Consider the following 27454-nt stretch of genomic DNA (forward strand, 5'->3'; position numbering starts at 1 on the left):
CATCCATGCACTGAAAATAATTTTAAGAAATTCTACCAGGCACAAAGGTGGTAGCGAGAAGAAAAGGGAGGGAGGGAAGAAGAAAGAGAGGGAAGGGGGGAAGAGAGAGAGAGAGAGAGAGAGAGAGAGAGAGAGAGAGAGACTGATTGCTCAGAACTGCTTTTCCTCCATAAAGAAGTCACCAGTGAGCTCCTGGAGTTATGATTTCCATTGCCCAGACTTAATTCATTATAGAACTAGACTGGGAGCCCCATTTTGATGGTAAGACTACCTGTCTGTAAGGCTACCTGTCTGCTAAACTATCCACAGTGGGGAACAAAGGAGGGTTTCACGTAGGAAGTACTTTTCCTGGCCAAGGAGATAATGTGTGAGACCGCACTGCGAATTGACCTTGATGATCCAAGTAAAACAAGTCTGGTTAGACTCATCTGTCCTGGGATCCTGTAAGTCATTTAACTGTATGTCATGAGCTGATGATTAGTAATAGCAAACATGTGTATGGCATGCTGTACTTTTCAAAGGGCCTAAATCCCCACTGGAATAAAGTCCCACACCTGGGGTCCTTTGAGACCAAAGAGACCTGCCATGTCCCCACAAGGTATGGATGTTACCTACACCTGTGCTCCATAGCTACTGTGGGACTGTGCCCAGATTACTCTAGTGTCAACCAACCACCTGCCAGTCTGGATCTCCTCCTGAAGCCTCTCGGAACATTCTCATGCTCTGTAGGATGCTTGGTCTGCCACAAGATCTCTTACACTCTCACTTGCATTATTTCCTTCCAAGGAACATGTCCCACCAGCATGGCTGGACGTTCTCCCACCACCTGTGCCTGAGTGACTTCCGCCTGCATGCCCCCCACAACACTCCCTTGGCTTTTTGAGATCCCACTACACAAAGGAATACAATATTAATATAAGAAGACGGAAGGAAAGGAAAAGATTAAACATTTGGAAGATCCTGTACTAGTCTCAGGGTACCTCTATGAGTCACACTGAAAACTGCCTGGAAACAGAGGCAAATAGGATTGCAAATGCCTTAATTCAAGGATGAAGGCCTCATGCACTACCCAGATGACTTCCCACCCCAACCATATTCCACTGGAAGAGTAGATTCAAAGGATAGTTTTAGACCTCAGAGAACAGGCTGGTAAACTAATTGTGCTCTTTCAATACCTGAGCCAGAACCTGCAACTCAAAGGGAATTTTAAAACTGTCTCTTCATGGATGCAAACGTTTTACATGAAAAGCATAATTGCACAGATGAATTTCAACTTCAAAATTAATAGAGATGTGGGCACTGAACATATTTGAAGGCAGAGAGTAGAAAGGGGGAAAAGAAAAGTTTCAAATAAGGAAAAGGCAAGGAAAACATCACCATAGGTACCAAATTTGGGATATTAGAACTCTTGTCCTTGAATGAAGCAACCAATCCCATTAAGATACCCCTTAAAATGGAGGGCTGTTATGGGGTGGGGGGAGGGTATAGGCAACATTAGGTCATAAACAGCCCACAAGCATTTTTAAACATTACTTTCTACTCTATTTTAAGCCAAACCTTTTAGTAGAGAAACTCGGAATTGGCCAAAGTGGCTTTTGTGAGTTTCATCCCCTCTTTTACATGATTACAGAAGGGAGAGAAATGAGAAGGCCTAGATAATACTGAAAACAAATGTTATGTTTAATCAACAATTACCCTTATTCTTATGTGATAACAACTACTCCATCTTTCTCCTGCCTTCCCATTTGGAGAAATCCAACATTATAGCAATTTCTATGACTAAGTTATCTTTCTGATGACACTCCCTTCAGAAGCTTTCAATGCCTTCTCTGGGATCTGGGTCAAATCTAACCGTTGAACTTGTCCTCTAGATGTTCTGAGCCCCTCTCGGCAGTACAACACATAGCCAACTTACAGAAATTCTGATAAATGAAAATCAAATGTATGCAGAAAATTGAGAAAGTACAGAAAAATATACTTAAGACAATTTTAAATAGAACCTCAGAGGCATTTAAATTTTCTTTACCTACAAAACGTTCCTTGCACAAAATTTTCAGGGAGCCCCCTAAGCACAGAAACTGGGAAGCCGTGTTCTCCCCACCTTCTCACTCTGTTCCTCAGTCTTGCTTGGGATCTCAAACACTCTTCTCTACTGCCAGCCCCAGAAGTCTTGCCTACTTATCTTTTCCAATACGCTATATAAAAATACTCTCAAAATGTATTGCTTCTAAATGAATTATTGCATATTTATATAATAAAATGTTATTCAGCTAGTCAACATAAGGTTTGAGAATGTTTATTAATATGGTAACATATTCACACTATATTAAGTAAAGAAAATAGATTACAAGTCATCATTTACAATGAGTCCATTTTTTACAACTCCAGGCATAACATATGTGTGTCTCTGTGTGTGTATAAATATATCACTCATAGAAGTTTACAAACATTGGAAAGACATGTACAAAATTATCAAAGATGATTATCTTTAGCGAGTGAGATTGTGAATAAACTTTTTCTTCTATCTTTGTTTTTCACCCTTTACAATGAACATATATTTCTTTTGCACCATTAAAAAACAAACAACAACAACAAAAAAAAACAGTGCGAAGCCCACTCTTTTCAGAGCTCCCCAGGCCCTGGATATCACTCTACATGTTCCTCATGTACTGTTGTATGCTGGAGCCTTGGTGGGGTATGGGCCCCAAACCAGGCTGGAAATGACCCTTTGAGATCTCATTTCAGACCTTAACCCCTCACAAATAGGCTCCATCAGGAACACCCTTTACATTAAATTCCACCCTAAAGCAAAGGCTGTGACAATGACCCTTCAGGCACTTGTAATATGTACATATGTTCCCACATCAATTTGTCCCCATGTGCTTTTAATGCATGCATTACATTAGTGGTTTACACACTGTCCCCAGGGATTCACTTAGATGCTTCAAGAGGCTTGAAAAAAAGTTAGATTCAAATATTTTATAAAAATATATAATTTTAATTATTCATAAAAGTAAAATTAAAAAATAACCTGCCACACTTTAACACAGATGAGACCAGAAAATCATTCCTTTATGCCACCTTAGTCTCTGCCATCATTGTGCATACAATCTCTAACTGTGCAACTGTTTAAGAAAACTGTAGCTGTGCATTACTCTTTAAAGAACAATCTAGAGCAACACAGAGTGTTTTTGTCTATGAAACTGAACCAGGCAGTTCAGCACCAAAACGCACAAGGTCCAGGCCTATCTGCTCATCACATTTCCTCACCAAAGCCTAACAGTGAATTGTGTAGAAGGTAGTAATGGTTTAACACATCTCCATATTGTTCAGCATTTCGTTTTAGTACTTAGAATAAGCATTATATCTTTTTAGTCTTTTATATTTATAAGAATGTGAACCATACTTGGGTATTTTTGAAACAAAATTTTTCTACTGAACTCCCTTTTCAAATGTAATCTGTCTAGCAGAGTATCCAGGCATTGCAAAGTGAGCTGTTTACCAAGTGTTACTACATCTGAGTAAATCAGAATTTTCTGTGCAACCAAAACGAAATGAAGATATCAAAGCTGAAGATACCATACTAGGGCGGCTGATACAGCTGCAGCTGCCATTCACACTGCCCAATGTCCATTCTACGTTCATAAATAGTTAGAATTTGAGCACTTTACACTACTGCTACCTCTTGGCACAAGCCACCATCCTTTCATGAATTATTCCAGGGGCTCCTCTCCTCCTCTGTCCTCCTGTTTTGTTTTGTTTTTTACCTTTTGAACTCCTATGACCTGTCCTCAATACCTAAATTATGGCATTTTCTGCCCAACATTCTCCAATGGCCTCCCATTTCATTAAAGTAAAAGTGTAATTCTGAATAATGGTGCACAAGGCCCTACATAGTCTGACACCTTGTCTCCTTGAAGACCCCATCACCTGCTACCTTCCACTCACTTGGAACAGTCTGTGAGCCTCCCCAAGAAGGTTCCTCAAGAGCTCAGGCACCTTCTCACACAAGGTCAATGAGCACTAGACCTTGCCTCTCATTCCACCTCAAGTGCTCTCTGCTCCCTCATCTCTGAAAGATCTTTAACCAAGTGTCATCTTCTCAGTGAACCTTTACCAGGTCATCCTTACAACTACACTCCATGCTGCCATCTCACAGGTTTTATATTTCCCTGTTTCACTTATCACCATCTGAGATAACTCTTACTCAGATTATTGATTGATTGATTGTCTGTCTCCCCAACCTAGAGTGTAAACTCCATGAGAGCAGAGAAGTTTGTCTATTTTTTTCCCTTCTATATCCCCAGAATCCTAGAACAGTGTCAGGCACAAAGTAGGCAGGCATGCAATACATATCCACTAAATAAATACAATATTCTAACTTCAAATCCATCACAAAATGTTGATCAATAAAATACCATGTTTACTTGTTTCCTGTCATGAGGCCACTTTTAAGATTTTTTTTTTGATGAAAAAGTAGTTTTACTGCCAATGAAAGAAAGCTGTATAAAATTATAAGTTCCAGATACACGTTTATGTCTTCATTATAATTTGGATCTATTTATAGTACTCAGCATAATACTGCAAAAACCACTCTGATGGCACTAATCCAAAGGTCACACATCCTTTTGAAAAAGAGTCTCTCTCTACCCATTAGTCTTCACATATGTACAATAATGATGTTTGATTTCAAGGAGGATTATTTTTAAGAACCTTCTCTGGATTACATCATTAACTTGATAAAAAATAATTAAGGCCATCGAAGGCTTTCCCAAAACCATTCCAACCATCTTTTCTAACACTGTCACATTCTGGGATCATAAATTTTGTCACAAGCATCTGTTCACTCAGCCCTTTTTCCTCAAACCACAGTCTCTTTTACATGCATGATTTTGTTAAATCTTCAAATCACACACACATTCATTAATCTGAATATACCCTTGTGGAAATATCCAACAAACAACTGACACCCTATTGAGCTCAGTGTATCCATGTGGCTAAAACATGGCTCATACCCCATGCAGACAACTTTCTCCTAATCATTTAGTTTATAGCTCTTTTCCCCAATGTCCATCTTCCTCCATTTCATACCACTTGGCATGGATGTGTATGATTTTAGAACAGCTTCACCTACAAGTGAGCATGAAAAGTTGAATCTTCATCAGGAACTGATCAGGTGATTTTTAGAATCCAGAAATGTCAGTTTTGTCTATGGCCATACCATTCTGAAGGCACCCAATCTCAACAGAAGTGTCAGTTATGCCAATTTCAAAATCTTTTCTTCTCAATCTAATTATTTCTTTATCCTAATGATATTGCCTAGCATATTAATATGAAAATCTGCAGAGTGATAACTTGATAAAACCTTCATGTCCAGAGCTTAGAAAATTGAAAATGAAATATCTTATAACAGCCTAGTCACAACTGACTAATGTTTTGGTTGCTGTTAACTACAACAGACATTTTAGTAAGGCACAGATGCTATATCAAAATAAATATAAACTGATATTGTGGCAGTAGTAATGAGTGCACTAGACAGGGATTATGAAGCCGGTCTAGCTGCATCCAATTCTATCTTGAAATCACCAAAGAAGTGTGAAGTCCAAGTAAATTTTATACACTTTATAAAAAAGTCAGTAGGAGGTGTTTTATTTCAGCCTTTGATCCTGGTGGTTCAAAATGAACAGAATTTTCACACTTTAAAATTTAAGCACTATACCCACCTACGTATTATCTGTAACTGTGTCAAAGTAGAAGCCTAATTTTCAATAAAAATACAAAACATTCCTGCATCACAAGGTTGTGAACAGAAAAACAAGCACCTGGAGTCAATAAAACACAAAAATCCATCAGCCCTGATGATCTGTTTGAGTTTATACTGAAAGAAAAACTTCTATTTGACCGGATTCTAGACAACGAACTGAAAATTACATGTCACATCTCGATCAATTCTTCTTTAATCACATTCTGTGATTAAAAGAACACAGGAACATCCTTCTTTTTCTGATTTATTTATATTGAGATCTTAACCATCACTCTGATCTCCACAGTTTCTACTTCCTTCTTTGGCAGTAATTCTTCATTGCTAGAAATACCAGCATGCCTTCATATAAAATCAAATTCCACATATAAATCATTAGCCTGTTGCCATTCTGTTAAAAACAAACAAACAGAATCCCAGATTTTATAAGCCCTCTTTTTTTGTTAAATCCATTATTCAAAACGATTGACACAGGATGGAAGGCACTGGCGATCGACATTTCTAGCCGTACCCTGCGTAGCACCCGTAGACCAAAATCACAGAAAGTGTTGGCCATCCAGATCCTATAGAGAAGTCCTCATAAGCAGAAGAATACCATGTGAGACAACCACACCTTATTCTTTGCATGCTGAAAATGGGCAAATCTTGCAAAAGCAAAGAATCTGAAGGTGTATGGGAAGGAAACAGATTTGGGCTTTGAGGAGGGCATTCTACATCTTTCTGTTTTCTAGATCAAAGTTCTCTGGAGGGTGTGGCAGGAGGAGCTCTGTGCCTGGCACTGCTGACTCCTGGCTTGACCTGAGAACCTACATGTCAGTTAGGGATGGGAGTGGTAAGAAGAACCAGGCTGGAGGGAAGGACATGGGTTGACTGCTTTGTCTCAGCTTTGCCTCAGGGTGTTCCAGCAGGACCCAGGGTGGGCTTCAAAGGCTGGGAGCCGATTTTCAGAGTCCCCGTTCCCTACCTGACACCTACACAGGGCATTCCTTCAACATGTAATGTCAAGACCTCACTACATTTTTCCACTTTATGCTGAATTCTCTCAAACCCAGGAGTCCAGGACAGGAGGAACTCAGATCATTCATGGATGCAAGCCCTGGGCATCAACAACATCACCTCTGCTGAATGAATAGAGCAAATCAATACAAACATAATTCAGTGCCTTTCAAAACAAAGAATATGGCTTCATCTCCTTCATCTAGTTTTCAGGTACACAAGAAGTATCACATTCTACACCTGTAGGAGAGAACAGCTGGTGTCTGTGCTGCCATATCACTAGATGTTACTAACAGCCATTTGAAAACTTGGAGACATTCCCTAATTTCTAAATGCACAGTGAATCAATAAAGTTTTCCCAAGTTTTACTGCAGTTAGAAGTTTCCACCTTAACCAACTCTGTCCAAACTTTTGAAAATCTATTATAATTCCTAATGCCTCTTCGGGATGAAGATTAGCCATCTACAGCCATCCTTAGCTTTGAAATTGCTCTGTGTAGAGGACTTCAGTGTGACCTCAGTTATTTCCATCCACCGTCTACTTTTGCCGACTGAAATCTTACCTAAATAAAGAGCAGCCACTAAAACGACCCAGAAATCACTCAAGTAAAAAGCCAAAGTTTTCCTATGAAACCTCTTCCACCAATCTCTTCCCTGCTACCAATGCATTCCGACACGCGATCAAGACAGGACGCTCCCAAAGCGGCTCTTGGGTTTCACCTGTCCTCTTTCCAAACTGTGCCTGCTTTCCTCAGAGCCACCAGATCACGCACCGGAATCCCCCGAGGGCGGCGCGGGCCTGAGAGCCCGGGACTTACGTTGTTCATGTACTCGCTGAGCAGGTCCTGGAGCGCCTGGCGCACGGCGTTGCACTCGGCCACGATCCGCTCCCGCCGGTCGTCGCGGGTGCACGAGGAGTCGGCCATGAGAGCCGCACCGCTGATGATGCTTTCCAGGCGCTCCTCTAGGGACGGCCGGAACCGGGCCTCGCTGAACGTCATGGGGTCCAGGATGATCTTGTTCTGAAAGGAGGACAGTGCAAAAACAATCAGCAGAGAAGAGGCGGCTGCCTTGGCACCCTGTTTTCTAAACCAGAAATTTCTGAGGCCAGGACAAGACTCTGCGTGGAGAAGAAACGGGCTACTTGGATAAATTCTAAAGTGGCCTTGACAAAGTCTCAACTTTCCGTAAGATACTTTGTCCTGAGTCTTATCTTCAGGGAGAAAACACCATGCTTTGTTTCAAAACTGTGTTCTTGGCAAAGGCTATCTCAATGGAAGGGTTTTCGAAAGAGATCGTGGCACTGGCTTGACATTTTTTTAAATTTGTAGCCTTTGAGGAAAGCACATTTCAGTGTAGCGCTTTGTGGGGCTATGGAAAGATTTTACAGCCCCAGACTAGACCATAATACGTAACCAACAATAGGACTGGTACACACATAGCATGCATCCCCTTCAAGAGAAGCAGAGAGTCCCATGGCAGGATGCCTTCTGAAACTTGAGTAAATAGCATCCAAAAGGCATATACAGTACAGGTGACTTCCCACTAGGAGCTAATATATTTTGTATAAAAACTAGCATTCTAGAAAAGGACTCATAATGTGTGTGCATGTATGTGTGTGTGATCTGTCACAATTAACTGACAGTATCCTGATAAAGGTGCTAACATGTTCCAAAAGAGCTTAGATAAGGAGAAAACAGAGACGTTTCCTAAAGGGAAGGTGTCACAGAGCGTTTATGCTTAGTTTTGCCCCTGCTAAGCCTGAGGATCCTGGAAACATGTAGGTAGTGATGTCCAGAGGTGTACAGAAATATGCATCCAGAATTCAACAGATATATCAGCCTGTATGAGGATCTGGGAATCATCAGGGCTACGTGGACACAAGGCAGTGAATGGTATACTAGCAAAGTGAACAGGACAAGAACAGGCCTAAGAAGGCCCAGTTAATCCCAATTTCCAAAGGTTTACAGAAAGGTAAGAATCAAAAGGAAAATCGAAAAAAAAGAGCAGAACCTGGAGAATAGTATTTCCAGCAAGTCAAGGGAGTGGAGAGACTGATGAAGTGTATGGTAACTAACTGCAGGAAATAGAGAGGCAACACCAACTTTGCCCAATTGCTGGTTTTCATTAGGGACCCCTTCTCTGCTCCAAACAAGGAAGATCATTCCAACAACGTTAATCACAGTGGAATGACCTGCTGCACTAATGGTTCGCTCATCTTCACTGGAGGTGCACACTCAGAGGTCCAAGAACCAGCATGGTAGTGATGGAGTAAATGGTCTTCTGACCCTTGGATCCTTTGATGGTATTGCCATTCCATTGCTCTTTCCTTTGATGTTCATCATATATATATGTGTGTATGTGTGTGTGTGTGTGTGTGTGTGTGTGTGTACACACACACACACACACACATATATATTTAGAAAGCATAATTTACCATATCTACAAATATAATAAGGAAACCAAATGATAGGTAGTCATGCCATTGCCCACCTGCCATCTGCTGAGTACCTACTATGTGCCTACTAGAGTGCTTAGTGCTAAAAAGAGGGTGAAGAGCATAAAAGACACTTGTGTGATTTTTTTTTCCCAATAGGATATAAAATAGCTGCTTAATTATTACAACATAGGTCGGAGCATGCTCTCTGGGAATAGCTTGCCGTAACTCTCCAACATATCCTAAGGTATTTGCTGAAAGCTGTGCTCAAAGTATCAGTGGCTTTATTCCTGTCTTACCCCTAGGTGCTTTGTAACTGCCTGGAGGGGTGGGATAGGGAGGGTGGGAGGGAGGGAGACGCAAGAGGGAAGAGATATGGGAACATATGTATATGTATAACTGATTCACTTTGTTATTAAAAAAAAAAAAAGGATCAGTGGCTCTGATTCTCTGCTTGTTGTTAAAATGCAAATCTCCACAGCAGGGAGATCTCTTCAGCACAAAATGATGATGCCCTAAGGAATGCGTGAAGCAGGTGGTGACTTCAAAAGAAAAAAGCACCCACTAAACACAGACCACGTCTGAGGTCCACTGGAATGGTGGATTTCCTAGGAAATTACTCATTGGTCGAAGCTCTCTCTTCAGTTTAGAAGGCAAATGCGTGAGGTCCTTCCTATGAGCTATTCTGTGGCAGGTTTTGGCATAAAGACTACCTTCACATTTGCACTTTCTTAGATCTTACGAAAAGGATAATTTTTACTTAACTCAGAATAACATTACTCAAATTCTGTCCCTTGTGCCTAAGTAACCTTCCAAACAGTATCAAAAAATCACATGGAGTCCTCAGTACAGTGGATGGCTTTGCAGGGTATATCTTACAAGTGAGATTCCCAAAGGAAAGCTGAGAGGGGGCCACAGGTGCCCTGCCCCACCTGCCATCTGTACTAGAATTCTGTCTGCAAGGACTCTTCCCAGTGGGATCCATTTGAATTCTCTCTCTCTTTCTTGCTCTCTTTCTATCTACTGCTTTTCAGATGATGCATTTATAATATATATATATATATTTTTTTTTTACCATGTAACATGCATTAAATACTGATACTCTAATTAAAGAAATACCTGATCAAAGTATAATTAGACTACTTTCCTTTATAAGGATTGCTGATTTTCAAAGCACTCTTTTATGGGAACCCATGTTAACAAAAAACAATAAAAAGTGTTTGTTCTGCTTTGAGGTTTCAGGAGACTCTTCAAGGTTATATATCGGCTCTCAGATGGATTTTTATTATACTTTTGGACTAAAAAATATAAAGAAATGCCAATTTGATGGAAATATACTGAGGTAAATTTGAACTCAATAAGGGCAATTGTAAAACAGTTTCCCTGTAGAACAAGGAAAATGTACTATTGTCATTATAACATTATTTCCTAAATTATTTTCCACGGAACACTGAGCTTAGAGATGTAATGTTCTGATGAAAAAATAAGTTACCTTAGCCAGATATGTTTTGGAAATGCCACATGGCCCAGGGTACATTAGCACATGAAATGCTTTGGGGAGTTCTGCATTAAACAAGTCCGTCTCCTGCAGCATTCCTCAAACATATTTGAGCATAGAGGGGTCCCCTTTAAAATGCATGCATTATCTATGAGAACCTAAGGAACACGCTTTGCGAAATCATGGCAAGAGAGAATTTACAGTGTCAGCCGAATGAGCTCCCCACCTGCCACGGCCCGGGGCTGTCATGAAAGTAAACGCACTGCAACATTGAGCTTCAAAAACTCTGCATAAAAGTTACACCGTTCATCACATTTCTAATAGAATTATTCATTATGTATAGATCACAGGGGAAAAGCTTTAAAAAAAAAATCTCCCTGGAAAAGAAACAATAAATTTACAATATTCCAATCTATATCCGTGGTGGAGATGGGGAGTACTGCAATGATGGATGTGAACGGCTAGCAGGAAGAAGCCACTTAGGGGAGAGAAAACGCGTAAAAGGCATTGCGCATGTGCACGTGCATCTGTGTGCATGTGTGTATGTGTGTGTGTGTGCATGTGTGGGGGTGCGGATTGCCTGTGTGTGCTTATCTATGAGTGGATGGGTTTGGGTTGTGTGTAATGGGTGGAGGGGGGCAAATTGGCGGGAGGGGACATGGGTTGTTTGTGTGTGTGTATGTGTGTGTGTTTTCAGGGGACTGGAGAGCTCTCAAACAGGCTTTAGAAAAACAGAAAAAGATAAGAAAAAAAAAAAAAAAAATGAAGCCAGGGGCTTAAGGACTAGAGGAAAAGACTACCGTTGCTAAAGTGATAGGAACAAACAAACTCCTGGAGGTGAATCCTAGGCAAAAATACAGAGAGTGAAAGCCAAAGTGGAGTGAAGGAGGAGTATTGCTTCTGCATATTTGAGAGCGACTTAAAAAAAGAAACAACCGGGCAGGCTCTCTTTGCTAGCACACTCCGGGGTCAGCTCAGCCTGTCCGCGACTCTCTGAGGCTGCCCTCTACTGGCCAGAAAGGGAGCAGCAGCGGCAGCAGCATCCAGCTCGCTCCCTGGTCACGGAGGGAACATTTCATGGGTAACATGCAAGCACCAAACAGAGAAAGGGCGAGGCCAAGGTTTCCTATCTCTCCCTTTATGCCAAAGGTGTGCTCCTGCAAGAGGATTTTATGCTGTTTCCAATTGTACGGACTTATTTTAGTCCACTGAGATCTTACATTTTAAATATCTAAGTCTCTCATTTGCATCCTTAAAGCTCATTTAATCTTTTTATCCTTTTGATCTTTTAGTTCATCTCCTATTGTCATTTTAGTTCATTTTAAAATTGTGAGGCTACGTTTCTTACTTTATCTTCTTTTTTTTAAGTAAGCCTTACTTTAATTTCTTTTTATCCTGTCTATTCTCAGTCCCTTTATTTCACTAGCATAATATTCTGTGCTTTGTGATTTTTCCTTAACTTATTTTTTATTAACATCTTTACTTTAAAAATTAATGGTTTCATTCTTACGTTTATGGAGTGGCAACTGGAAAGCATGGCTATAAAGAGAGCAGTCCCAATAATTCTCCCCCAAGCAAAGGAGGCTAGGATCCTCTTCTGCCATCAAGTTGGAGCTATAACAGTCTCTCTTGTCCTACATAATTGATGTCCCATTTTTTCCAATGTCGAACTCTATAAAAATTGTAACTTGAAATAATTCAGGGAACGATATAGTTCAAAACTACTTCCCAAAATAATAGATTTACCTGTACTCACCCCACATCCAATTGTTACAAGAGCACTGCTTTTAAATCGCACCTATCATTGCACCTATCATGCATGCATTCTCTCTACAAGGAGTAATGTGATCTAAAATTTCAGTACTATCCTGGGACACTAAGTTATACTTGTTGCAGGCTCCGATGCCACAGCAGGCAGCAGAGAGACCTCTGTCAAAGCAAGAAGTTGAATGCATTACAAATGGTTTGATAGGTCCACAATTCTGTGTCTGTGATATTACTACCTCCATCTTATTGAAGAGGAAAATTATTCCAGAGATGTTTCCCCATGTTCGTACAGCTGGGAAATGAGGACACCTGGATTTGAACACAGGGCTTTTCACTTTAAGCCCAGCGTTCCTTCCACTGTTTCAGATTGCCCATATTCGGTTGAAATGAGTCTAACAAATCATAATTATAAAATTTTATTTCTTATTTTAAAAAACCATGAAATTCTCCTAAACTAAGTATAATGGTATAAGTATAATCTGTCATACTGTCTTCTTTTATGTCATCTGGGTCAACTTGCCCTTCCCATGGATAGCTGAAAGTATAGCCATTCATTCAACAAATGGTACCAGTTACTGTAGGTGTCTGAGGGCACAGACTGAAGAATCCTTTATTTCAAGAGGTTCACTGTCTAGTAAAAATAAAAACAGAATATGTACAACCAAGTGTAATTTGGAAAATATACTGACAACGTTAAGGAAGAGCTGAGTGATGGGAATTTGCACAGTTGGGAGGTGGGAGGTAGGCACAGAGATCTTCCTGGAGGAGATTACTCCTCAGCTGAGACTTAAAGAGTGAAAAGCAGTTGACCAAGCAAAGTCAGGGGCCGGAAGAAGCAATGCAGACAGAGTAGGAAGTGGTAACAAATGCACAGAGGTGAAAAATATCACAGTATATGAAGAGTATCAAAAGAGGTTTATTGAAGCTGAAGTGTTAAGTGTAAAGTTACAGGTGTGGTGCCATGAAGGGGTCCCAAGCAACTTTCCTTTAAGAGAAACTTCTGCATGAACATAGGTAACTGACCGTCTCCACCTGCTACAACTGTAGATCCACCAGTTTCACAAGGAGCCATACAAGACCCCAGCAGCCCCTGTCAATCACGGAGCCATTCCTGCCCAGTGGGGACTTCTCCAGCAGGCAACATCTGCCCCTGCTCTTGCCTCTGCAATGGCCATGCTGAGACCTGCTCGGAACTGTGTGCTCAGGCTCTTCCGACACTGTCCTCTCTCTCTTGCTCTCCTTTCACGGGTGTTTGACCTGCACTGCAGTCAAAAAGCTCTCTTGGCCTATTTCTACTGGTTCTTTCCCACTATATCCTTCAAAGGCAATTCCTGTTTACACATCTAATCCCATCTATCTTGGGATTTGCTTCTCCAAGGACTTGAACAGACAAAAACAGGAATAGGAGACAAAGTTGGTGAAGAGAGCAACAGCCGTGTTCTGAAGAGCCTTCTATGCCATAAGACGCTTTCTCTCTGTAAATACCCCTTCAGACAATGAAGAGTCATCAAGAATTTAAAACATAGGAGTGATATAATCCTGTTTGGCTGCAGAAAGTTTTCCCCAGAAGTAGGGAAGTCAGCTTTGGCAGGGGTAGAAGGAGAAGGCGAGAGAGAAATTATCAAGGCTTCAGAGCCCGGAAGAAGGATAGGCTGAGTACAAGATTATGTTTGTATAAGAAAGATTAAGGGCATGTGTTGGGACACATTCAGAATGTGAATCTGTAAAATATGGAGATATATTGGCTATGAGAATGTAGAAGAAGGAGTCAAAGATAAAACCTTAATTTCTGGCATGGGTAACATCAAAATGCACACATCAACCAGTTATATCCTGGGTATCAGCCTCCTTTTATGCAAATAAAGTTTTATTAGAACACAGTCAGGCCCATTCATTTACACACTGTCTATAGCTATTTTCACACTGCAATGGCAGGGTTTAAAATTTAGGACAGAAACTGTATGGGTCACAAAGCTTGGGATATTTCCTATTGGTTTTTTAAGAAAACATTCACTGACCTTGAACAACTGTGACAGGTAACAGATAAAGAAGAGCAGGTTTAGAGTGGCTATGATTCATTTACATGGAAGTCTTGTGGAAAGTTGATTATAAGTGTATGAAAATGGACCAGCTATAAAGATTGAGGATCATTAGAATAAAGGCAGGAGTGGAAGCTATGAGAATGGATGTGCTATCCCAAGGAAAAGAAATAGAACGAGAAGAGCAGTGAGCCCAAGCCACACTGGGAAGCCCTCAATGCATAACAGAGAAAGAGCCCACAAATGACATGGTAAAGAATGGTCAGAGAGATCTGACCAGACCCAGGAGATTTTATGGCCATAGTTTATAAGGGAGAACAGTAGGAAATTCTCTAAAGAGGCCAAATAAGATCAAGACCAAAAATGTCCTTTGAAATTGGAAGCTAGGAAGTTATCAGGGATAAACTGTGTGCCTATATGTGTATATCTGTGTGTATGTACTTATTTATTTATAAATATTTTAATCCAAAAGGCACATCAGCCTCAATGGAAAGTAGCAGAAGCAATCTGACTACTGTTGAGATGAAAAAGAAATATTTTCAAATTCATAAAAAAATATTTACCATTTTCAGGAAGGTTCTAGAACGCAACTAGAAAAGAGAAAGAACTAAATGGTATTAAATTAGGAAGGAGAAGATAAAACTATGTATGTCTGATTGCAGATGTTATAACTGCTAACAGAAAAAAATGAGAATCAACCAAAAATTTATTGCAAATTTTTTAAAAATTCATGAAAGCACTTGTATTTATATGCAAAATCAATTGCTTTCATATATACAAGAACTAACCAATTTGAAAGAGCAAAATTACAATAACAGGAATTGCAAAACAAAACACACAGGAAAACACACTTTAGATGTCAACTAGATACGACAAGAAATGTGCTAAAGAAAGATGAATCGTGCAGGCACACACTCTGAGCACAGGGCAGAGCTGGAACTGGGATGCACACCCTCTCGCTCCAGAGTCTCTGATTTGGCTACTACACTGTGTTTCCCACTGGTATCTTTCTGCATGCGTGATGCTGGTCAACACGAAGAAGTCAATGGAACAGCTATTTCTCCATCTCAGACACTAAAGTAGTAGTAGTACTGTACATGATTCTTTCTACTTTAAGAGGGTATGGAAAACAGTGAACAATGATCAGGAATAGGGACTTCCCTGGTGGCACAGTGGTTGAGAATCCGCCTGCCAATGCAGGGGACACGGGTTCAATCCCTGGCCCAGGAAGATCCCACATGCTGTGGGCCACAGCTACTGAAGCCCGCACACCTAGAGCCTGTGCTCCAAAACAAGAGAAGCCACCACAATGAGAAGCCCATGCACCGCAATGAAGACTAGCCCCCGCTCGCCACAACTAGAGGAAGCCGGCACACAGCAACAAAGACCCAACGCAGCCAAAAATAAATAAATAAATTTATTTTTAAAAAATGAGCAGGGATAAAAGCTCTTAAAATGCTACTTTATCCTACTTTTCATTTGTTATCTGTCTCAAGCTGGCCAGCAGACATTATAATATACTTTTTCTACCAAGAAGGAAAACACAAATATCTGTTAATCTTTCTTGAGCTACAAATTAACCATCTTAAAGCTGAACTTTGTACCTAACTATACTAAAAGCAGTAACTTAGCATGACTGGCATAAGATCAGGAGCATAAAAGTAATATATTACAATATTTAATTACAGTTATGCCAGTAGAAAGGCTCTAGCACACTCATAATGTCTAATGGAGTGGTTTCATACCCACAGATTTAAGTTCCCAAGATTTTCAGTGCACAGCTGAGGAAGGTGGAGTGTTTTTCTTCAGTAGCCAAGAAACTGCTTGTTAAAGACTGGGAGAAAGTCTTATTTATTATCTTTAGATCTTCTGGCTTTCAGTGTTAATTAAACCCTTTAGAGAACTACTTAGTCATCTCAAATGTACACAGAATTTTCAAAATGCCAGAAAGGATAACAAAGAAAACCGATTTAATCAATGGTTTTCCCAAATCTAATCTTATAAACATGGAAAAAGCAAATGCTAGTGGTATGAGCAAGTCCTGTGGTCTTCTTCGCTCTTTGTGACAACCCTGTAAGATAAATGTGCCCTGGGTTTTTACTACCTTCATAGTTCAAGGTGGCAACTAAGGAAAATAATAAATTGTGCTGTTGTACCTCATAAACACCAGACCCTCACCACCTGCTGTCCAACATAGCTATTTCGAATCAAACAAGCAGAAGAAAGAATAAATGCCAACATTCCCTTCTGCAGCCATTCACTTTCATTTTTTAAAGATGGCAAAAAAAAGTTCTCAAAGAGGCAGGTAACATTAGTTAAAGTCATTCTTCTAAAGGAATATGTCATTGTGATCTGGAGTAATTAAAGCAATGCAAATCAGAAAGCCAAACTGATGTGCATGTTTAAGTGAGGGAATATTTCTCTTTAATTATTCTGAGATTTTCCTAGAATAGGCAACAATGTATATGTCTTTACTTCCTTTCTTTTGCACCTTTATCATCACCCCATCCTCCCATTTACCTCTGCGTATTTAAATTGTGTACTTTGTCTTGTCTTGGGGTATAACTGGATAAGTTTTATGTTTCACTGATAAAATAGTCCTTCCTTCCTTCCTCTATTTCCCAGGTACAGAGTTCAGAAGTCCTTCTGTTTCTTGCTGCATGAAGAAGTCCAAAGACATGTGGTCTGGAGAGAACAGTGCCCCAGTCTGGGTGAACCTTGAAAATGACTGAGCCTGCCCAGAGAACGGTAAGCTTTGGTCCAGCTCAGAGCATCCTGCTTCCTTGGCATTGTCCAAATGGTCTAGGTCACAGAGGTTACAGAGAGTTCCAGCAGGCCCAAGATTTGTAAAGGCTTTTAATTGTATTCATTGTATTATTTTGCTGCACTGATAAAATTCCAAACAAAGCAGACAAATGAACAAGTCCAGGCAGTACCTATTGATTAACTATTCACCAGTGTTATTTTTTAAATGTCTGTTATCCAGCTTAAAATATTTGACTAGTAACGCCTGAGGCAGTCTCTCCCAGTCTCCCATTAAAATGCCTATAGATAGAGGGGGAAAAAGGAATTTTATAACCCTGAAAATTGAGAATGAAAGACATCTACTGACAATGAAGCATGATCATAATTCTGGCTCTGAATGCTTTAAACACTTCTTTTAAAGATTGAAGTCTGAGATAAAAGCATAAATCAAGGCCATTTTAATAAATTAATTGAGGTGTCTAAATCAAAAGCGTGTTATCTGTTTGGTTTTAAACATTTATTCTCCCTGTAGTATATCAAAAATTAACACAGATACATTTTCATCTTTTTCATTCTTTGTCAGGCTCTTCCCAGTGAGAATCTTTCTATCTGTACGTAAAAAGTTTTTCATGGGCTAATTGGGGTAACATTTGAAATGGAAATACTAAAGGTATTGGGTTTTAATCATCTATTTTTTCTTAAGCTACAGAGAAACTCTAACCTGCATTTTTGGATTTGCCTTAATTTTTAAAATTGCATTCTAAAATCGATTATTTACTCCTTCTTCTCAGGATTATATTTAAAGATAAACTAATTATACCATTTATAATATACTTAAGATATTATTTGTAATTAAACAGTTCAGTTTAATTGGAAATAAATGACAAAGATAATGACTTGATAATTACACAGCACTTTTTATTCTTAGATATTTGATTTTTTTTAAAGAGAAATCTATCTAAGCCCACATTAATTTCATTTAAGAAGAGAATCTGATATTTAGCAAGACAGAGTTATTTATTTGCCAAAGTAATGGATAAAAAAACTGTGTGAGGAAGTCCAGCTGTGGACTCTTCCTACTGGATGCTTTGATCTAGTGGAAGCTGGTTTCATTTTGCCTAATTCGATCATCTATGTGTGTTGCTGAGTTGTTGTGGGCATTTCATAAGCACAGCCTAAAGCTCTGACAAGAACAGTAGTTAACAACGAATCACAGTAAAGCAGAGCAAAGGTAATTATCCTCAGCTTTACACTGTGGATTGATCAGAAAGCAAGTGTCCAAACTGCATTTAATCAAACTGAGCCTTTAGAGGGTTGAAGAAAGAAAACTGATTTTACTCTTTGGCTGAAAACACAGCCATATAATCACTTCACTCTCCTTAATTCTCTACATTGTTGACCCTCTTTTTTACCCAGTCTCCCTCCTCTTTGACCTCTGTGTGGTACTTAATACAATTTACCATCCACTCCTTAAATTAATCCTCACCTGCGCTTAAGGAAACCCTGCTTTACTGTGGGTCTCCTTAAACCTCTCTGACGGCTCCTTCTTTCATTCCTTCCCTAGTTCTTCTTCCGTGATTTACACGAGGAGCTGGCATATCTCAAGGTCCAGCCCCTTGTCCTCAGGAGTCCTCTTAATACTCTCTTTCTTGGAGAGCTCTCCCACCCCATGCCTTAGCCATCACCTAGTCATGAACAAGAACTCAAATTCCATGTCCAGTCTCGACTCTCTTGAGGCCCAGGCCCCTCTCTCTAGCTATACACCCACCATTGCCAGCTGGACGTCCAATCATCACCCCAAGTATAACATGTGAACTCTTCATCTTCTTCCAAAGACTAAACCCTCATTTCTATGGAGGAAAAACAAGCAGGAGGGAAACGGGAATCGATAAATCTCACTTCATCCTCCTAGTGCACTGAGAAATTAGAACCCATGAGGAATCCTCGCTTGACAAAGGAATGAAGTGTTGCTCACACAGGGTAGGCGGCTTGCTAAAGACTACACAGTAAAAAGCTTGAGGAGTCTTTCTGGCTCCCAAGCCCCTGTGCTTGCAGCCTCATTCTCTCAGGCACTTTTGTTGAAAGATCAAGCATCTTTGTAATCTATAACCAGGTATAACATGGTACAGAGGTGGACAGCTTGGATTAGAATCCTGGCTCCAACTCCTTCAAGCTGTGACTTCTAGGCTGAGCAGATTGCTTAAATGATGAGGGTCTTAATTTCCTTATTTGTAAAATAGGAATAACAGCAGTATCTATATTATAGAGTTGCTGAGAAAACTAAATAAGATAATATATGTAAAGAGCTTAAAATACTATAGGGCACATAGAAGTAATAAATTTTAACAATGAAGTCATTTAAAATAACTCTTTTTAATGTAATACTTTATATTTCCACTGTTATTCCATCCTCCACCTTTTATTCAGGCCATCATCATCTCCCATTTGCTCAGTAATCAAAACTCTAAATTGACCTTTTTTGTACAACTTATTTTTCCTAAGAGATCATTCTTAAAATTCTGTTTAATCATTCCACCCCACTAGCCCAAAACCTTCAATGGCTAGTAAACTACCTATGATCACCAACTACCTGACAACGTATAGATGCTGCTAATCTTACCTGGTGGTTCTCCAATTCCATTTTCATCATTCCTTTTGTAAGATATGTCAAAGTCCCCAATAGAACTGAGCAATCGGTTGCATTTTTCATCTAACCCTCAGAACTGGGATGTCATTTTCAGCAAGTACAACCTAAAGAAATATAAGTTCATGTCCATTCACTTCAAGTTTCAGATCCCTGGCCTTCAAGATTCTCCCCAATCTGACACCAGTATCTGCCTCTCAAATGTCATCTCCCAGGACTCTCCTCAGGAACCCTTGGCTCAAGCCAAAGTGGTCCCTGACTGCCTCACCCCACCCCCTATGCTTCGTGGGTACTGTGGTATTAATTTTTCTCTATTGAATATTTCAGTACCTTCCACCCTGTTGCTTCTCTGAAGCCCATGTTGACCCTACACAGGGCAGACTGTCTTCATCTCTCTGTGTACAAGGCTCTCTCCCTTAAGCCCCATTACAGAACTCCTTGTCATTTATCATCCAGCTTACACATTTAGCTCTTGTCTGATATTACCATGCATCGTTAGTGGTGTCTGGGTGTGTGTGCGTGTGTGTGTGTGCGTGTGTGTGTGTGTGTGTGTGTGTGTGTGTGTGTGTGTGTGTGAGAGAGAGAGAGAGAGAGAGAGAGAGAGAGATCTAGACAGAGAGACAGAGATAGAGAGAGACAGAGGATTGGGAAGAGATCACCAATTGGGATGCTTTTCTTACATCTTGATATCTTCTACTATGGCACTCAGCTGAGTGCTTTGCACATAAGTAGTTGACAAATATCTGCTGATTAACAGACTGAGGTTTCCTGAACAAATATGTCCTTTCTCCAACTTTTATCAAAAGGCTTCTGGAACACAATAGGGCACCCGAGTGAATCTAGTATTTGGAGGTGAATACACGTGGGGGGCCCTTCAGTTAGGTATGCATATTTTGGTCTACCTCATTATTTGATGTGGCTCAGTGAGCTTGAGATTCAGAATTATTGGGGCAGGGGCACATCACTTATCATGATGACAAATGTTAGTTCTGCTTTCAGTGTGAGGCAGACTAGCTGAGGCTGCCACATCTTTTGCTTGGCAAACTGCTATTGTAAAATCCTTGATCCTGATCCATCAAAAAAGGAACTATTTTAAGTTTCCATACAGTGTAAACTAAACCAACAGGTATTCACAATGTGTGCATGTACGTATAGAGTACGTATATATGTAAACAGGAGAGTGTTACTGAAAGCAGCTGTGTTGTAGAAATAAACATTCCACAAACATTTGAAAGTCTCATATGAATATCTGATTAAACCAGGGTCAGTAAACAATGGCTCATGAGCCAGATTAGGCCTGCTATCCATTTTTGTATGGTTTACAAGCTAAGAATGATGTTTTTAAATAGTTGAAAAAAACCATGGGCCTACCAACATGCTACATTTCTGTCTAAAATCCTCTCCTTAATTATATCCTTAAATAGTAAAAAAGATAAGCAACCAGAGAAAAACAATCAAGACATGACATGAACCCAATAATCTAGCAACTGAATAATTAGTTACTGGATTATCAATGCTTTAAATTTTTCTAAGTTTAATAATAGGAGGAACAAACTTCTTATCCTCCAAATTCGTTACACTCTATGTCTGTGGTTTGGAATGTTAAATTATCCATTTAAAACAAAAAGTCAATTTATATTTCTCAGAAGCAATTATGACTTAATTGCCGTTATCAACCTAATAAATTACTAGGTGATTTCCACAAACTGGTTATACACTCAAATTTCATGTCTGATGAAAGAATAATTATATCAATATTCTGCAAATATGAAAAGGAAATTGGTTCATTGGCCACAAGGGAAATGCATACACCTTGAGTGTAAACTCATCTATCTTTTTCTGTCTATTTTTAAGCAGGCAAATTAAGATGGGAAAGAAAGAGTTTGTGTCTCACAGGAATAATGTGCAATATGTTAATTGCTTTTCAAGAAACAGCATGGCTTGAAAAATATTCTTTGTGCTAAATGAGGATGTCATGTTCTCCCCTGAACTCTGTATTTTGATGTACATCTGTTGATGATAATTGAAATCATATAGAGTCTTTGTATGACACCGGAACACAGACACCTGAAAAGGGTTAACCCAACCAAGAAGATAATGGATGCCCATTGGAACAGAATAGAATGTTTATGAAGGCATGCCACGTCTCCTGTGGGGAAGTTGATGTGGCATCAGTCCGGAAGGCTGGGAAGACATTATGGGTGGATATTAGAGAGTCACTAAGATCAAAACAATGAGCATATTCACTTTTGTATCCATTGAACAAACACTTATTTTTTGCTCACCGTATGGATGAAAGTATTAATGAGAGAGACCTGGTCTCTGTCCTTCTAGTGCTCACATTTGTAGACACAGAACTGGAAACAGAATAATACACTTACTATTAATATACACAAAGTATAATAGTAACATAAAAGGAATAGTGGCTTAGTTATTGGGAGAATTAGGGACAGTTTCAAAAAATAAAGCACCTTGCTAAGAATGAATATAAATTTATTATGTTAAAAAAAAGGCAAGAGCTCATCAGGAGATCACCTGAGGCCAGATTAAAGGAATGCAGGTCCTGCACACACCCTGATCCTTATCAGCAACCCGGCCCTTGAACCATTGCTATAAAACTCCTCACCAGGGCTTCCCACGTGGCGCAGTGGTAGAGAGTCCACCTGCCGATGCAGGGGACACGGGTTCGTGCCCCAGTCCAGGAAGATCCCACATGCCGCGGAGCAGCTGGGCCCGTGAGCCATGGCCGCTGAGCCTGTGCGTCCGGAGCCTGTGCTCCGTAACGGGGGAGGCCACAACAGTGAGAGGCCCGCGTACCGCAAAAAAAAAAAAAAATAAGGCAAGAAGTTCAGACAGCGGAAATATCATGAGAGGGAATGTGTGAATGAAAAAGCAATCATACAACTGAAGAATAATACATAGTTAATTATGACAGAACTTAGAATGGAAAGTAAGAAAAAGAAGGATCTGAGATGAAAGAGGTAGTTAGGGTTCTACTGAAATGATCTGATGCCATGCTAAGAACTTTAAAGTTTATCCTGAAGATGGAATTTCACTGGTAAAAAAAAAAAAACCATAATACCTGATTTCCATTTTGGAAAAGCTACACCAGCAGAGGTGATGGAATGTAGGGGGAAGTGAGGAAGTTATTTCAATGATTCAGCCACAATATGGGCCTGAATAAACCGTGGTCGTAAACACAAAGGTGAGAGAGCTGAGTCAAGAGTTGTAAAAGGAACTGAATTCACAGGATTTCAAGATTAACTGGAGAGGAAAGTGGAGAAGACTCTCAGTTTTCTGGATTGAATGACCACATTCATAAAAGTCATGCCTTTATCTAAAACAAGAACTACAAAAAGAAAGGTTAGGCTTGACAGAGGAAAAGCGCTAGATTTAGTTTGATAACATTTTAGATGTTTAGAAATAATCCCAATTAACATGTCATATATCCAGATGGACACAGGTCTGGACCTCCGGAGAGAAGTTGGGACCAGAGAAACAGATGTGCGGTACATGGGATACCAACCATCAGGCCCTCTAAGCCCTTTAGTGAGAATCAAACAGGGTAAAGAATACAACTCTAGGGATAAACCTCATTTAGGTGGCTGGAAAGAGAAGCAAGCCCAGGAGATGGAGATGTAATGAATGGTCCAAGAGGCAAGAAAAAAAAAAAAGCAAAATAGAGTCATTCTTGAAACTTAAAGGATGTGACCTTGAGGAAGAAGCAGTTTAAGGAAAGAGATGCCTTAGCATGACAACAGTTACCTGGAAAGTTAAACCTCCACAAGTGACAACTTTTTAAGGCAGATGGCTTGACGACTTGATGACTTTTATTTAAGTAAACCAAAATCCAAGATATATTGGTATATATTTATACCTAAGAGCTAAAGCACAGTGCCAGGTCAATGACACATTATTACTGTTGTCGGTGTTATCAACAATTTTGCACCATCAATACCCTTCCACCGTCCTGAATGTAAATAAGTTTCAACAGTAATTATAACCCTTTAACTAAACTGACTGACTCATTTTGCCTCCTCTGCTCTCCAGCAGATACTGTCACTCATTTCTTCTTTCTTCCATTCAACAAATGTTTCTTGAGGGCTTACTTTGTACCAGACTGTATTAAGCACCAAAAGTAGTTACTATCACTTTTTTTTAATGAGACACATTTTAAAAAAATATGAATTAAAACACATGAAACACATGGGCATTTGCCACTTTTTACTGTTCATGAAAACTCCATGTGGAAAGTCATGGACTTCTTGAAAGACAGAAGTCCTGTTACTTCTGAGGAAACTGCCATCTAAGGAAGTGCAGCTCTCTTAGCCTTCTTGCCTCAATAAGTGCTATCCACCTGTGTTTGCAGTCCTAGCGGTTAGTATGCTCCTCTTGGTCTCAATTCATTTAGGCTCTTTCACTTTATCTATATTGCTATCTTCTTTACACCACTGAGACTCCTTCTTCTACCCGTTACCTCCCAATCTCCACCCGCTCCAGGATCCAGCAATATAAAAATGACTGGCCCACCTCGCCTACCACTTATCTCTGTTCTGCACATGCAGCCTGTGTAAGGCCTGCGTTACACGTCAGCAGGTCTCAACTGCATGAGTTTAGACTAGTAACACTGTACGTGGTTTCGCGATAGTTATTTATCTCTTAGAGTCCTCTATTCTACTCTAGCCTGGCAGCAGTTAAGTGATAAGGAAATTAACCTTGGGAGGAGCTTCAAGGTGGCGGAAGAGTAAGATGTGGAGATCACCTTCCTCCCCACAGATACATCAGAAATACATCTACATGTGGAACAACTCCTACAGAACACCTACTGAACGCTGGCAGAAGACCTCAGACCTCCCCAAAAGCAAGAAACTCCCCACGTACCTGGGTAGGGCAAAAGAAAAAAGAATAAACAGAGACAAAAGGATAGGGATGGGACCTGCACCAGTGGGAGGGAGCTGTGAAGGAGGAACGGTTTCCAAACACTAGGAAGCCACTTTGCAGGCGGAGACTGCGGGTGGCGGAGGGGGAAAGCTTCGGAGCCGCCCGCAGAGAGCACAGCAACAGGGGTGCGGAGGGCAAAGCGGAGAGATTCCCGCACAGAGGACCAGTGCCGACTGGCACTCACCAGCTTGAGAGGCTTGTCTGCCCACCTGCCTGGGCGGGCGGGGCTGGGAGCTGAGCCTTGGGCTTCGGTCAGAGCACAGGGAGAGGACTGGGGTTGGCGGCGTGAACACAGCCTGCAGGGGGTTAGTGCACCATGGCTAGCTGGCAGGGAGTCCGGGGAAAAGTCTGGAGCTGCCGAAGAGGCAAGAGACTTCTTCTACCTTCTTTGTTTCCTGGTGCGCGAGGAGAGGGGATTAAGAGCGCTGTTTAAAGGAGCTCCAGACACGGGCGCGAGCCGTGGCTAAAAGCGCGGACCTCAGAGACGGGCATGAGACGCTAAGGCTGCAGCTGCCACCGCCAAGAAGCCTGAGTGCGAGCAAAGGTCAATATCCACACACCCCCTTCCAGGGAGCCTGTGTAGCTCACCACTGCCAGGGTCCCGGGATCCAGGGAAAACTTCCCCGGGAGAACGCACGGCGCGCCTCAAGCTGGTGCAACGTCACGCTGGCCTCTGCCGCCGCAGGCTCGCCCTGCACTCCGTGCCCTCCCCTCCCCCCGGTCTGAGTGAGCCAGAGTACCCAAAGCAGCTGCTCCTTTAACCCCGTTCTGTCTGAGTGAAAAACAGACACCCTCCAGCGACCTACACGCAAAGCCGGGGCCAAATCCAAAGCTGAGCCCCGGGAGCTGTGAGAACAAAGAAGAGAAAGGGAAATCTCTCCCAGCAGCCTCAGGAGCAGCGGATTAAAGCTCCACAATCAACTTGATGTACCCTGCATCTGTGGAATACCTGAATAGACAAGGAATCATCCCAAATGGAGGAGGTGGACTTTGAGAGCAAGATTTATTATTTTTCCCCTTTTCCTCTTTTTGTGAGTGTGTATGTGTATGCTTCTGTGTGAGATATTGACTGTATAGCTTTGCTTCCACCATTTGTCCTAGGGTTCTACCCGTCCGTTTTTTTTTTTGTTTTTTCTTTAAAAAAATTTTTTTTTCTTAATAATTATTTTTTATTTTAATAACTTTATTTTAATTTACTTTGTTTTATTTTATTTTATCTTCTTTCTTTCTTTCTTTCCTTCATTCCCTCCTCCTTCCTCCCTCCCACCCTCCCTTCTTCCTTCCTTCCTTCCTTCCTTCCTTCCTTTCTTTCTTTCTTTCTTTCTTTCTTTCTTCCTTCCTTCCTTTCTTTCTTTCTTTCTTTCTTTCTTTCTTTCTTTCTTTCTTTCTTTCTTTCTTTCTTCTCCCTTTTAATCTGAGCCGTGTGGATGAAAGGCTCTTGGTGCTGCAGCCAGGAGTCAGTGCTGTGCCTCTGAGGTGGCAGAGCCAACTTCAGGACACTGGTCCACAAGAGACCTCCCAGCTCTGCATAATATCAAATGGCGAAAATCTCCCAGAGACCTCCATCTCAACACCAGCACCCAGCTTCACTCAACGACCAGCAAGCTACAGTGCAGGACACCCTATGCCAAACAACTAGCAAGACAGGAACACAACCCCACCCATTAGCAGAGAGGCTGCCTAAAATCATAATAAGGCCACAGACACCCCAAAACACACCATCAGATGTGGACCTGCCCCCTAGAAAGACAAGATCCAGCCTCATCCACCAGAACACAGGCACTAGCCCCCTCCACCAGGAAGCCTACACAAACCACTTAACCAATTATAGCCACTGGGGAAAGACACCCAAAACAATGGGATGTAAGAACCTGCAGCCTGCAAAAAGGAGACCCCAAACACAGTAAGATAAGCAAAATGAGAAGACAGAAAAACACAGCAGATGAAGGAGCAAGATAAAAACCCACCAGACCTAACAAACGAAGAGGAAATAGGCAGTCTACCTGAAAAATAATTCAGAATGATAGTAAAGATAGTAAAATCTTGGAAATAGAATAGACAAAATGCAAGAAACATTTAACAAGGAACTAAAAGAACTAAAGATGAAAAAAGCAACGATGAACAACACAATAAATGAAATTAAATATACTCTGGAGGGGATCAATAGCAGAATAACTGAGGCAGAAGAACGGATAAGTGACCTGGAAGATAAAATAGTGGAAATAACTACTGCAGAGCAGAATAAAGAAAAAAAGAATGAAAAGAACTGAGGACAGTCTCAGAGACCTCTGGAACAACATTAAATGCACCAATATTCGAATTATAGGGTTTCCAGAAGAAGAAGAGGAAAAGAAAGCGACTGAGAAGATATTTGAAGAGATTATAGTTGAAAACTTCCCTAATATGGGAGAGGAAATAATTAATCAAGTCCAGGAAGCACAGAGAGTCCCATACAAGATAAATCCAAGGAGAAATACGCCAAGACATATTAATCAAACTGTCAAAAATTAAATACAAAGAAAACATATTAAAAGCAGCAAGGGAAAAACAACAAATAACACACAAGGGAATCCCCATAAGGTTAACAGCTGATCTTTCAGCAGAAACTCTGCAAGCCAGAAGGGACT

General features: G+C 40.7%; 1 protein-coding gene across 2 annotated transcripts in view; it reads right to left on the reverse strand.

Moving 5' to 3' along the window:
* CTNNA2 (catenin alpha 2) overlaps positions 1-27454 on the reverse strand; it is a 1189124-nt gene that overhangs the window by 751293 nt on the left and 410377 nt on the right. For both annotated transcript variants that reach the window (XM_067704543.1, XM_067704544.1), the window contains exon 7: positions 7575-7778. In XM_067704543.1, coding sequence (XP_067560644.1) covers positions 7575-7778 — 204 coding nt within the window. The remainder of the gene's footprint in view (positions 1-7574; positions 7779-27454) is intronic.

This window comes from Pseudorca crassidens, chromosome 14, assembly GCF_039906515.1.
Source record: "Pseudorca crassidens isolate mPseCra1 chromosome 14, mPseCra1.hap1, whole genome shotgun sequence".
In the NCBI taxonomy this organism is placed as follows: Eukaryota; Metazoa; Chordata; class Mammalia; order Artiodactyla; family Delphinidae; genus Pseudorca; species Pseudorca crassidens.